At 33.8% G+C, this 13,986-nt stretch overlaps 1 protein-coding gene across 4 annotated transcripts in view; it reads left to right on the top strand.

Moving 5' to 3' along the window:
* FOXJ3 (forkhead box J3) overlaps window positions 1–13,986 on the top strand; it is a 126,175-nt gene that overhangs the window by 94,946 nt on the left and 17,243 nt on the right. For 2 of the 4 annotated variants that reach the window (XM_059919994.1, XM_059919988.1), the window contains 2 exons: window positions 10,174–10,302; window positions 12,538–12,712. In XM_059919994.1, the coding sequence (XP_059775977.1) occupies window positions 10,174–10,302; window positions 12,538–12,712 (304 nt within the window). The remainder of the gene's footprint in view (window positions 1–10,173; window positions 10,303–12,537; window positions 12,713–13,986) is intronic. The other 2 variants (XM_059920001.1, XM_059919997.1) reach the window with 1 other exon arrangement.

The raw sequence follows: 13,986 nt of genomic DNA, 5'->3' as shown, positions 1-13,986 counted from the left end.
GAGCAAATCAAAATAACACCAGTCTCAAACTGTTACTAGGGTGGTATGCTAATATTCCACTTGCCAAAAGAAAACTAAATCCTTTCTAGAAGATAACATATCCCGAGCTTTTGCAAGTTTTCATAAGTAAGGTCTCACTTTCAGTCAGAATTTTCAGACATTCCAGGAAACAAGACCAAATAATTAAATGCCAAGATGGAAAGATAGTATAAACATATCCACAAGTGATCTAGATACTGATTTTTAAATAACTATGACTAATATGTTGAAGAAAATAGATGAATTATAGAAAATTTATCAGAATTGGAATCTGTATGGAAGAATCAAGAGAACTGAAAAATATAATAACTGAAATTAAGAATTAAATAGATGGATTTAACAGCAGATTAGACACAGCAGAGGAGACAATCAGTGAACTGGAAGATAGGTCAATAGAAAATATGCTGGTTGAAAAACAAAGAATGGAAAATTCAAAGAAGCTTAAGAGATAAATGGGATACAGGGAAAAGATCTAACAAACTTGTCATTAGTGTTCCAGAAGAGAAGCAAAAGGGAATAGAGAAGAAGCAATATTTTAATTTTCTAAGACTGATGAAAGATAACACAGTACAGATTCAAGAAGTTCTGAGAACCCCAAGGACTAATTAAAAGAAAACCTTATCAGACAAATAAAAGTCAAACTGCTAAAAAACAAGGATTTTTAAAAAAAAAAATCTTAAAATCAGAGGAAAATAACAGGCAACTTCAAAGGAACACACTGAATTCTGAATAGAAATGATAAAAGTCAAATACCACCAGAATGAAATTTTTGTAGTGCTGAAAGGAAATAACTGCCAATCCAGAATTCTAAAATCAGAATTTCTATGAAAAATGAAGGTTAAGTAAATTGGCTTTTACAGAAACAAAATGTGAGAGAATGTTACAGTATTAAAAAATTAAAGGAGGTTAATTTTTCAGATAGAAGGAAAATTATCCTGTGCAGAAAAGAATGAAGAACACCAAAAGAGTATGCATGTCAGTAAATAAAAATATGTATCAAGTGATTAAAACAATAGCAGTTCTGTTATAGAACATAGTGCTTTGGAGTCTAAAATACTTGTAGAAGTTAAAGCACATGACAATACTAGAGTAAGGCATTAGGAAATATATTGCAGTTAATGTCTTTGCATTGTATGGGAAGTGGTAAAAGTACTAAGTCAAGGGCATGTAAAATCTAGGGCAGTGATTCTTAACACTTCAGCATATATCAGAATAACTAGGAGGGCTTGTTAAAACCCACATTACTGGGCCTTACCCTGAGAGTTTCTGATTCTCTAGGTCTGAGTTGGGGTCTGAAAAATTGCATTTCTGACACGTTCTCAGATAATGGTCATGTACTGGTCCAAGTTCCTTACCTTATGAACCACTGCTCTAGGTTACTACAAGAATAGTAAAAGAATATTACCAAGTAAGGAAAAATAATAAATCCTTGGTTAATCCAAAAGTAGGCGAGAAAGGAGAAAAAAAAATGAACAGAGAAAAGATGGGAACACAGGAAAATAAAAAGTATTTAAATCTAATTACATTAAGGAATACATTAAATGTAAATGTGCTAAATATTCATTTAAAAGCCAAAGAGTCTTTTCTGACCACAACAGCATGAAACTAGAACTCAACCTTAGAAAGAGAACTGAGAAAAAAATGATTACATGGAGAGTAAACAGCATGCTACTAAAAAACCAGTGCATCAGCAATGAAATCAAAGAGGAAATTTAAAAATACTTGAGACAAATGACAACAAAAACAACCATACAAAATCTATGGGATGCAGCAAAAGCAGTTCTTAGAGGGAAGTTCATTGCAATACAGGCCTTCTTCAAAAAACAGGAAAAAATCTCAAATAACCTAACCTACCACCTAAAAGAATTAGAAAAAGAAGAATAAACAAAACGTAAAGTCAGCAGAAGGAAAGAAATAATAGAGATTAAAAAAAGGTAGAAAAAACTCAATAAAACCAAGAGCTGGTTCTGTGAAGGGGCAAACAAAATCGACAAACCTCTGGCCAGGCTCACCAAGCAGAAAAGAGGGAGCACCCAAATAAACAAAATAATGAATGAAAGAAGAGAAATAACAACTGATACTGCAGAAATACAAAAAACCATAAGAGAATACTATGAACAATTATATGCCAACAGATTGAACAACCTAGAAGAAGAGGACAAGTTTCTAGAAACATAACAGCCTACCAAAACTGAATCAAGAAGAAATAGATAATCCAGCAGAGGTGAATTATCCTGCAAACAAAAGTCCAGGACCAGATGGCTTCTCTGGGGAAATCTACCAGACATGCAAAGAAGAACTTATACTGATCCTTCTCAAACTCTTCCAAAAGACTGAAGAGGAGGGAACACTCTCAGAGTCATTCTATGAAGCCACTATCACTCTGATACCAAAACCAGACAAAGATAATAACAAAAAAGAAAATGACAGGGCAGTATCTTTGATTAATACAGATGCAGAAATTCTCAACAAAATATTAGCAAGCCAAATCCAACAACACATAAAAAAGATATTACACCACAATCAAGTTGGATTCGTCCCAGGGTCACAAGAATGGATCAATATATGCAAATCAATGTGATACACCACATCAACAAAAGAAAAGACAAAAACCACATAATCATCTCAATAGATGCAGAAAAAACATTTGATAAAATTCAACATCCACTCATGATAAAAACTCTTACCAAAGTGAGCGTAGAGGGAACCCATCTCAACCTAATAAAAGCTATTTATGATAAACCCACAGCCAACATAATACTAAACCATGAAAAGCTGAAAGCCTTCTTGCTAAAGTCTGGAACAAGACAAGGATGCCCACTCTCACCACTTCTATCCAATAGATAAAATTGTCATTATATGCAGATAACATGATACTGTATATAGGAAACCCTAAAGACTTCACACAAAAACTATTAGATCTGATAAACGAATTCAGCAAGGTAGCAGGGTACAAGATTAACATACAGAAATCTGTTGCATTTCTTTACACTTAACAATGAAATGTCAGGGAAAGTAAAAAAAAACAATCCCTTCTAAAATTGCATCAAAAAAAATACTTAGGAATAAACCTGGCCGAGGAAGTGAAAGATTAATATGCTGAGAAGTATAAAATATTGGTAAATTGAAGATGATTCAAAGAAATGGAAAGATATCCCATGCTCTTGGATTGGAAGAATTAATATTGTTAACATGGCCATACTGTCCAAAGCAATCTACAGACTTAATGCAATCCCTGTCAAATTACCCATGACATTTTTCACAGAACTAGCACAAATAATCCTAAAATTTATGTGGAACCATAAAAGAACCAGAATTGCCAAAGCAATCCTGAGGGAAAGGAACAAAGCTGGAGGCATAAGCTTCCCAGACTTCAGACAATACTGCAAAGCTACAGTAATCAAAACAGCATGGTATTGGCACAAAAACAGACATATGGATCAAGGGAACAGAATACAGAGCCCAGAAATAAACCCACACACCTACGGTCAATTAATCTTTGACAAAGGAGGCAAGAATACACAATTGAGAAATGACAAGTCTCTTTAGCAAGTGGTATTGGGAAAGCTGGACCACTGCATGTAAATCAGTGAAGTTAGAACACACCCTCACACCATACACAGTAAACTCAAAATGACTTAAAAACTTAAATATAAGACATAACACCATAAAACTAGAAGAGAACATAGGCAATACATTCTCTGACATAAATCATAGCAGTGTTTTCTTAGGTCACTCTCCCAAGGCAATAGAAATAAAAGCAAAAATAAACAGATGGGATCTAATCAAACTTACAAGCTTTTGCACAGCAAAGGAAACCATAAACAAAACGAAAAGACAACCTACAGAGTAGGAGAAAATATTTGCAAATGATGGGACTGACAAGGGATTAATTTCTAAAATGTACAAACATCTCATACAACTCAATGACAACAACAAAAAACAACCCAATCAAAAAATGGACAGAATACCTAAACAGACATTTCTCTGAAGAGGACATACAGATGGCCAATATGCACATGAAAAGATGCTCAACATCACTAATTATTAGAGAAATGCAAATCAGAACTACAGTGAGGTATCACCTCACTCCAGTCAGAGTGGCCATCATCAAAAAGTCTACAAATAATAAATGCTGGAGAGGGTGTAGAGAAAAGGGAACCCTTCTACACTGTTGGTGGGAATGTAAATTGGTGCAGCCACTGTGGAAAACAGTTTGGAGGTTCCTCAAAAAACTAAAAATAGAGTTGCCATATGATCTAGTGATCCCACTCCTAGGCATATATCCAGAGAAAAGTGTAATTTGAAAAGACACATGCACCCCAGTGTTCATAGCAGCACTATTTACAGTAGCCAAGACATGGAAGCAACCTAAATGTCCATTGACAGATCAATGGATAAAGAAGATGTGGTATGTGTACACATTTTCATTACTCCCAAAAGAAAATCTCATACCCATTAGCATTCATATCCCATTTCCTCCATCCCCTGGTAACCATTAATTTATTTTCTAACATTCTGGATTTGCCTATTCTGGACCTTTCATGTAAGTGGAATTGCAAAATATATGACCTTTTATGTCTGACTTCTTTCACTAAACACATTTTCAAGGTTCATCCATGTTATGGCATGTATCAGTATTTCATTCCTGTTGTCATATAATTTAACTGTGTCCCAGAATAAAGCTCAAGAACATTCATAAGAATCTAAAAATATAGCACTTAATAATGTAGATTCACAATAGTCTGGCATCCAATAAAAAGTTACCAAGCAAAGAAGCAGTAGAAAACAACCCATAATGAGGCAAAAATCAGTCAATTAGAACTGACCCGGAAGTGACACACATGATAGAACTAGTAGAAAAGGACATTAAAACAGTTATCATGAGCCAAGATATGGAAATAACCTAAGTGTCTATCGATAGATGAATGGATAGAGAAGATGTGGTATGTAATATACAATGGAATAATGTTCAACCATGAGAAAGAAAGAAATCCTGCCATTCGTGACAAAATGGATGGACCTTGAAGGCCTTATGCCAAGTGAAATAAGTCAGGCAGAGAAAGACAAATACTGTATGATATCACTTATATGTGGAATCTTAAAAGGCCAAACTCAGAGAAACAGAATAGAATGGTGCTTACTGGGGGCCTAGGGGGTGGGGAGAAGTGGGGAGATGGTCAAAGAGAACTTTTCGTTGTAAGATGATTAAGTTTTGGGAATCTAATATATAGCATGGTGATTACAGGCATGATACTACAACACTGTTGCTAGGAGAAAAGTTGCTAGGAGAGTAGGTCTTAAATGTTCTCACCACAAAGAGAAATAGTAATTATGTAAGGTGATGGAGGTGTTAGCTAATGCTATGATGGTAGTGATTTTGTAATACATAAGTATATCAAACTAGTACATTGTGCACCTTAAATTTATACAATGTTATATGTCAATTATATCTCAAGCCGGGGGCTAGGGGGTGGGGGGAACTGTTAATGTAACTATATTTTATGGAAGTTCAGGTTGAACATGTGTATAGACACATGGAAGATATTTAAAAACCCAAATCAAACTCCTTAGGGATAAAAATATGTCCCAGTTGAAAAATAAACTAGATGGGATTAACAGCAGATTAGGCATTGTAGAAGGAAAGATGTGAACTTGAAGATATAGCAATAAAAGCTATCCAAAGTGAAACACAGAGAAAAGACTGTAAGAAAGTAAATAGAGTATTAGTGAGCTGTGGGGACAGCTTCAGGCAACCTATAATATGTGTAATTGAAGTTCCTGATGTAAATCAGGATCTACACAGAGCAATTAAGGACACCAGAAATGATAACTATGTGGGTAAATATAAAGCTTTTTTTAAAAAAATGTAAATCTCTTTAAAGGATAACTGTGTAAAGCAAAAAAATATGGGAAGGCAAAAGTAAAGCCATCGTTCACAGAAGACATCATTATTCATATGGAAAATTCAACAGAATCTACAGATAAACTCTTGGAATTAATAAGTGAATTTACCAAGGTGTCAATATTAGATCAGTGTTGGATTTTAGAAGTCAGTTATTTTTCTGTGTTAGCCATGGACAGTTAGAAAATACAATTTAAAAGATAATACTTAAATTAACATTCAAAAACGTCAAGTACAGAGACACCTCATTTTATTGTGCTTAGGTGTATTGCGCTCCCCAGATATTGGGCTTTTTACAAATTGAAGGTTTGTGGCAACCCTGTGTTGCCAGCTGATGGTTAACATTTTTTACCAATAAAGTATTTTTAAATTAAGATATATACATTGTTTCTGTAGACATAATGCTATTGCACACTTAGTAGACTACAGTACATTGTAAACATAACTTTTATATGCACTGGGAGACCAGAAAATTCGTGTGACTTGCTTTATTTCAATACTTGCTTTATTGCAGTGGTCTGGAACCAAACCCCCAATAACTCTCTGAGGTAGCTAGGATTAAATGAAAGATGAACTCTGCACAGAAAACTATAAAAAATTACTGAGAGAGAACAAAGGGGGTATAAATAAGTAGATATATAATTTTCATAGAGAAGATTATTGTAAAGAAGTCAGTTTTTCCTGAGTTTACCTACAGATATAATATCCCAATCAAAATTCCACAATGCTTTTTTTAGGGGAAGGAAGATAGTAGGAAATGACCAGCTGATTTTGAAAGATAAATGAGACTCCAAATGGTAAACAGTAGTTGAAGAAAATGTTGAAGAAAAAGATAAAAGAGGATTTATACTTCCAAATATCAAGAGTAAACCTACAATAATTGAAAGTGTAATATTGGCATAAGAATAGACACATAGAATTATGGAACAGAGTTCAGTGATGTCTTTCAACAAATGGTGCTGAATCAATAGAAAAGTGAGATTTTTTTCATGCACAAAAATCAATTTCAGATGGATTTGAGACCTTAATATAAATGATAAAGTTCTCAATTGGATGAAAAAGAATAAAATATGTTTTAAAAAGTAGAATGAAGGAAGTAACAAAAGATTAAGAGCCGATGCTAACGCAACACACAACAAAGCTTTACGTAATCCTTTAGCTAAATTTACTGCAAAAGGACAGAAAAGGATATATACGTTGTATGAAACGAGTCATTAATGGTAGAAGTCTGCATGGTGGTTATCTGTAACAGGAGATATGCGGATGGATAATGACTGGCTGGTGAATGATGATTGGGAGAGTTCATGAGTGGGCCTTCTGGTGTGCAGGTATGTTCTGTATCAGTGGTTCTGTGATCTGTGGACACCTGAATAACCAATACCCTTTTGGGGATTCCATGATAATACTAAAATGCTATTTGCCTTTTCCTTTATTTTTGTGTTTTCACAAATGCAGCAAAAGCAATAATATGTAAACATTAGCACAAGTCAAGGCAGTGACACCTGACTGTACTAGTAGTCATTGTATTCTTCACAGCCACACACCCTTCAGATTAAAAAAAATAATAATAACTAGTTAAGAATATCCTTGATGATGCAGGAAAAATAATTTTATTAAATTGTGACCTTTGAGTATACGTTTTTAAGAATCTGTGTGGTGAAATGGGAAGTACGCATAAAACGCTTAAACTGTGTATACCGAAGTACAGTGGTTGCTTCAAGGAAGAGCATTTGTGTTGATCTAGCCACTTTGTTCATGGAGCATTGATTTTACTTGAAAGAACAACTGACACTATTATTCAGATTTGGGTATTTGGCAGATATTTTCTTGAAAATGAATAAAGTAAGCCTCTCACTTAAAGGAAAACAGTTGACAGTATCTCTTGCCAATGGTAAAATTTGAGCTTTTAAGCAAAACATACAGGTTTGGAAAACTTACATCCACCACAGTGAGTCTGATAGCTTCATAGTCTTTACACACTTTTCCAATGAGATTATTGGTAATGTTAACAAGTGTGATGTTTTGATGTTGTGTAATGAAATATGTCGATATTTGGAAGATCTGCATAACTTAGTGAGTGATATTTTCCGAATGACCAATGCATAATGTTATAAAATCATGCATGGGTAAATGATCCATTCAAAGTCCGAGGTGGAAAGTGGATTATAATGTGAAAGAGTATGAAAATTTATTCATATGGTTTCAGATGTTACATTGCAACTAATCTTCAAAAAATTGTCACTTGTCATATTTTTGTGTAGTATCAAAAAAGACTATCCACAATTATCTGAAAAGTCTATTAAAATATGCTTCCCTTTTCCAAGCATACATATATATACATATATATACATATATATATATATATGTATATATGTATATATATGTATATATATGATGCTGGGTTTTCTTTCTGTACTTCCACCTAAACAACATATTGCAACAGATGGAATGCAGAAGCAGATATGAGACTCTAACTGTTTCCTATTAAGCCAGGCTTTGAAATTTACAAAAATGTAAAACAGTGGCACCCTTCTAATTTTACTTATTTATTGAGAGAAAATATTTTTTTTGTTAACATATAGTTGAGTTTGTAATAGTTATTTTTAAATTAGTATTTAAAATTTTTTAAATTTCTAATATGCCAGTTATTGATAAATATATCAAAATAAACAAAAGCTCCTTGCCTCCTTAATATTTAAGACTGCAGAAGGGTTCTAAGATCAAAGTTTGAGAATTGCTGTTGATTACGTGATTCCATGAGTATGCCCGTTTTATAATTAATAAACTATAACAACTCGTGTATTTTCCTCTCCATAATATGTTACATTTTAATAAAAATCTTATCCTCCTTAGCTATGAGCATTTGTCCAAGATGGTGGGAAGTATTTCTGACTTGAGTGATAGGTAACTAAGCATGGACAGGAGAGAATGAGCAGCCAACACAATGACCATGGGATGCTTGTAATTTGCTGATACTATATTGCTTAAGAGCCCATAAGGTTGATTTTTTAAAAAATGAAATTTACGCTGGAAATATTGACCAGAAAAATCTTTGCCATAGTTTTATTTCCTCTCATTTTTCCTTATACTCTTTTCCCTTACTAGTTCCTAGACACATGATTGTTCCTAGCTGATGTGAATGTGAGACAGTTTGGTTTTGCCTGAAGTATTGAGGCATATATGCCTAGTTTTCCAGGTTTTGGCCTCTTTTGGCAAATGAGCATTGAGCATGACCCCATTTTCAGCACAGACAGAAGGGTGGTAATAGCTCAGTTGGTCATTAAATTCAGCAAATATTTATTATGTGTATACTGAGTAGAAAACATTATGCTGCTTATGATTATTTATTGGGGAACTCAAGTTGCTAACAGTCTAGTAGTGGATAAAAATATGATAAAAATTAGTTACACCATAAAATCAAAAGTATTAATTTTTCCCATGAAAGTAGGAGCATAAAAAGGAAAATTGGTAGTAGAATCTGAATAGAACTTTAAAGGATAGTTAGACTAGTTTTCTGTTTTAAAAATATCTTTTTTGTTGTTGTTTCTAATTAAAAATGATAATGCACATTATAAACATACTCAAGCATTGTAAAAATATACACTATCAGTGACAGAAGTCTTCAGGAATACCCAGCCCCCTGCCAGTTAACCATTGTTAACAGTTTGATACATAGTTCTTTCATGTCTAATGCATATGTTAGCATATTATTGTTATTTTAAAAATCAGATCACATATTTATGATTCTGCAATTGTGTTGGACAGTTAAGTTTACAGTTTTCAATATTATAAACACTATGATGCCTAAATTCTATTTTTTGTGTCCTTTTTTTTGATGCCTAAGATTTTGAAAGAAGAAAACTGATTTTGCTTAAAGCTTGAGTAAAAATAAGTTTATGCATTATAGAAATATTTAACAGTAAAAATCTGTTATAATCCCCTCTTATTAAATGTCGATGAACTAATTATACCTTTTAGAAAATTGAATTTATGTACCTCTGGATGGGATATATCCTTTAGTTTGAAAGTAAATTATCAATATTTCATGGTGAACATGGAGTTAGCGATGTAGAGCATGGATTTGGGGTAGGTAAACACCAAAGGAAAGACCAGTAACATTTTGTTTTCCTTCCATCTACCAGGTTAGTTGTATTTTTGTAGAGTTGCTTAAAAAGTACTCTTTATAGTAGGAACTACTTATTCGAATGTTGCTGTTCTTTTCATTGTAGGTAACATTGTACAACACTGATCAGGATGGTAGTGATAGCCCACGCAGTAGCCTTAACAACAGTCTCTCAGATCAGAGTTTGGCATCTGTTAATTTGAACAGTGTTGGAAGTGTGCATAGTTACACACCGGTAAGTCTTGGTGAAGTTAACTCCTTTGCTGAGTACTCATTTAGAGCTTAAAACGGAACCAAATGTAATTGAAATGCAAATAAAAAGTGAAGATGTATATTTCTCACTGATCAAATTGATCATTAGCTTAGATAAGTAGAGCAGATTTCTGTTATATTTTAGCAAGTTAGATACAAATATATTGTTGTACAATGTTATATATTTTGGTCTACTTCATCTGTTCTCTGTCCAAGTGAAACACAATTGGAATAGGAAAAGAATTTTTACTTTAGTCTTCTAAAGCTATGTTTGATGATACTTTACAGTCCTTGGTAAAAGAGCTTAGAGGATATGTATATCACCTAGTTTCCCAGAAGCATATCTAAGAAGGGGATTTTACAAACCCCAAAGGTTAGGATGACCTGGTACTCAGTTGTTAACCAGTCTTGTATTTTCAGTTTGGGTCTGGAAAACAAAGCTATGCTATAAAGGGACCTGTGTGAGTATTCTTGCGCCTGTGCTGACCCTTCCGTTATCAGATACTTCTTTTCAAATCATCTTGCAACTGTCCTCCCCGGTAGACAGAACAGAGCTGGAGAGAGCCATACGCCACACTGTTCATGGTATAAATTTGATCTCATCAGATCTCTCCCTGTTCCAAGATGAGTAATAGGTAAAAACTTTACACAGAAAAAAGATATAAGGGGGAGCGGGGACCTGAAATAAGAAAATAACATGAGGGGAACAAATTCAGAGAGCAGTTTTAAAACTCACCTTGAATGTAGGAAAAGAGAAAGAAGACAACTCAAAACTGTTAACAGTGCTCTGGGGGAAAAAATTTAAAATATTTTTCGAGAATGCAGAAGAAACAGATAAAGGAATAACAATTATGTAAAAGAATACGATAGATATGGAGAATTGCGAATTATAGGTGTCCCCAAATAGTTGGTACAGAAGCAGTTTTCAGAAGAAATAGAGAACAAAAGGGTTACTGAGTTCTAAGAAAAGTTAATGGGAAAAACACTATATCTAGACACATCATAACAAATTTTTAAATTTCAGAAGTAATCATAGATACTCTAGCAGAAGAAATAAGGTACATTCAGAGAAACACAAATCATACCTCTCTTCCATAATACTAAATGCCCGAAGATGATGGAACACTTTATACAGAGTGTCAAGGGGATAGGTTTGGAATTATAAATATTATGCCCACCAAATTTTCATTCAGTTGTGAAGTCAAGAAAAAGACATTAATTCTTTGATACACAGAGTTTAGAAAGCATCCTACCCTTGTTTTCATGCACCCTTCCTGAAAAAAATTACGTATTTAGCTGATCAGGTGATGAATTAAAGTACTCAGTAATGATGAAGTCATGTGCCAGTGGTGGAGCCATTCCCCTACACAAAACTCGTATTTTTCCATGTCATTGTAGACTCCTTGTAAGCATCATTTTGAAAGGCTGCATAAATTTATAGCCAGTGTTCATATCTTAATTTTTTCAAAACACTAAACCAAATGGTAGTTTGTTACTGCTTGATATGATCTTTAAGATATATTGCTGATCATGTTTTATTTTATTTCTAGTTGTGCTGTCTTCAGAGATAATTCTTATTTTTTAGGTGTTCATGGTGCTCTTTTTCCTTGCATAGCTTGAGGCCCTGATCCATTCTTTTTTTCTCAGAATCTCCTTTGTCTTTTACCCTTCATTTCTTATTTTCCTTAAGTTTCATTTAAAAAAGAAAAATTTACCTACATTGAAGAGTTAGGTGTGTTGAAGTTCCTTGATGCTTTGGGCAGTGTCATACAACCTGACTCACAGTATTTGAGTTGAAATACTTAAAGATTAATTGAAGAAATGAATGAGAAATGTTAGTAGTTTCAGAGTATAGTGAGTTTGAGATGAAATTGCTTCTGTGGAAATCAAGATGAAGACTCCACAGAAACTGGAAGGGTTCCAGGCTTAGCTTATCACTTATTATGACCTTGGGAAGGTCCTTTAACTTTGAATTCTTCCCCCCTACTGTGAAATGTGGGGGTTGGATTAGATTTCTGAGATTCTTCAAGACCTAAGTTAACAATTTGTGGTCTGTCCTTTTATGTATACCCAACTTAACAGAGGATAGGAAAGCCGAAGACAGGGAAGTTAATTCCTTTGGATTCTAGAAACTGTTCTGATATTTTCAGTTTTATATGTAACAAACCAATTTTCATATAGAGCTACTAAATTAGTAGATTTTTTCTTTTAATGTTAGGTGACAAATCATCCAGAACCAGTCTCTCAGTCATTAACTCCTCAACAACAGCCACAGTACAACCTTCCAGAACGAGACAAACAACTACTTTTCTCAGAATATAATTTTGAAGATCTCAGTGCCTCATTTCGGAGCCTTTATAAGTCAGTTTTTGAGCAGTCACTTAGTCAACAAGGTGAGTTTTTTAATACCTCTTTTGTAATTTTTTTATTGAAATTTTTTAAAGAATTATTTTCACATCGCAGCTGTTATAGTTCCTTAATCTTAGAACATTACCATCATGATAAGGATTGAAGGTTCTTTGTGCCTTTACTATAGTCTGTATATATTTTTATCATAGCACAAGAATGGCAGATAAATCTATCTCCTCATGCATGCCTACTTTGTTTGATTACTAGTGGTGTCCTGGAGCATTGTGTTAAAGGATTCTGACACTGCATTTATGCCATGTGGGAAAGACTGCCATGATTAATTAGTGATGTCTAGCATATGAAGTGTTTGAGTGGTAAATGTTGCACCACAAGAATAGATGTGCCTTGCTTTTCTGTTCTGACTGCTGTTAGCAAAGAGATAACTTTTGGAATATGGTAGCACCAAATTTGCAGTTTCATGTATGGCACTTATAAGTGAACACATTAGTTAGTGGTCATTATTTTGTACAACATACTTAAATCAGATTTAACACTAAAAGTGATACTGGTTGAGATGTACTGTTACATCTCAACCAAATGCTAGATTGTTGCTATTATGTATTACTGTCCTATTAGCTGCTGGTTTAATTTTAATCAGAGTCATTTAGTAGGATCAAGGTGTCTCATTGTTGTTCCACCATAGAATGAACACTAGTCAGAAATTGTTGGGAACTCAAACATTGAAGCATTGCTTTGTTTGGCAGATTGACTATTTATACCCCAACTCAGAGGGTTTACCTGTTCACGGCAGTAGACAAAAATCCCTGCCTTTAAAGAGTTTACATTTTAATATCATTGTCAGATATTATGAAAGTTAATGTTATATATATTGATGAATATCAGTAGTTTGTTTAGGAAGTTGGTTTTCTGGTTAAAGTAAGAGTCATGTATTTTCTCAAATTTTATATTAAATTTTCTTTCTATAAAAGTACAAAAAAAAAAAAACTAAGGCTTTGCTGATCATAGTAGAAAAATACTGGCTTTGAAATAACAATGGCGACAATTTCTGAAACCCATAATGCTATTTCATTACACTAATAAAAAAAAGAAAAGAAGATTGACAGGAATTCTGGGTTCTAGTCCAGGTTCTACCATAAAGTCAACTGAGTTAACTTCACCTCTTTAGACCTAAGCATTCCCATTGTACAGTGAAGAAGATTAGACTAGATCAGTGCTTTCCAAATTGTTCTCTTTGGAGCTGTTGGGTTTTCTGGAGGTTTCAGAGAGAAGGGTGCAGATGAAGAGGGAGACCTAACAG

Source organism: Balaenoptera ricei, chromosome 1, assembly GCF_028023285.1.
Source record: "Balaenoptera ricei isolate mBalRic1 chromosome 1, mBalRic1.hap2, whole genome shotgun sequence".
Classification (NCBI taxonomy): Eukaryota; Metazoa; Chordata; class Mammalia; order Artiodactyla; family Balaenopteridae; genus Balaenoptera; species Balaenoptera ricei.
The sequence above is the reverse complement of the archived record's forward strand: the minus strand, read 5'-3'. Positions and strand labels throughout refer to the sequence as shown.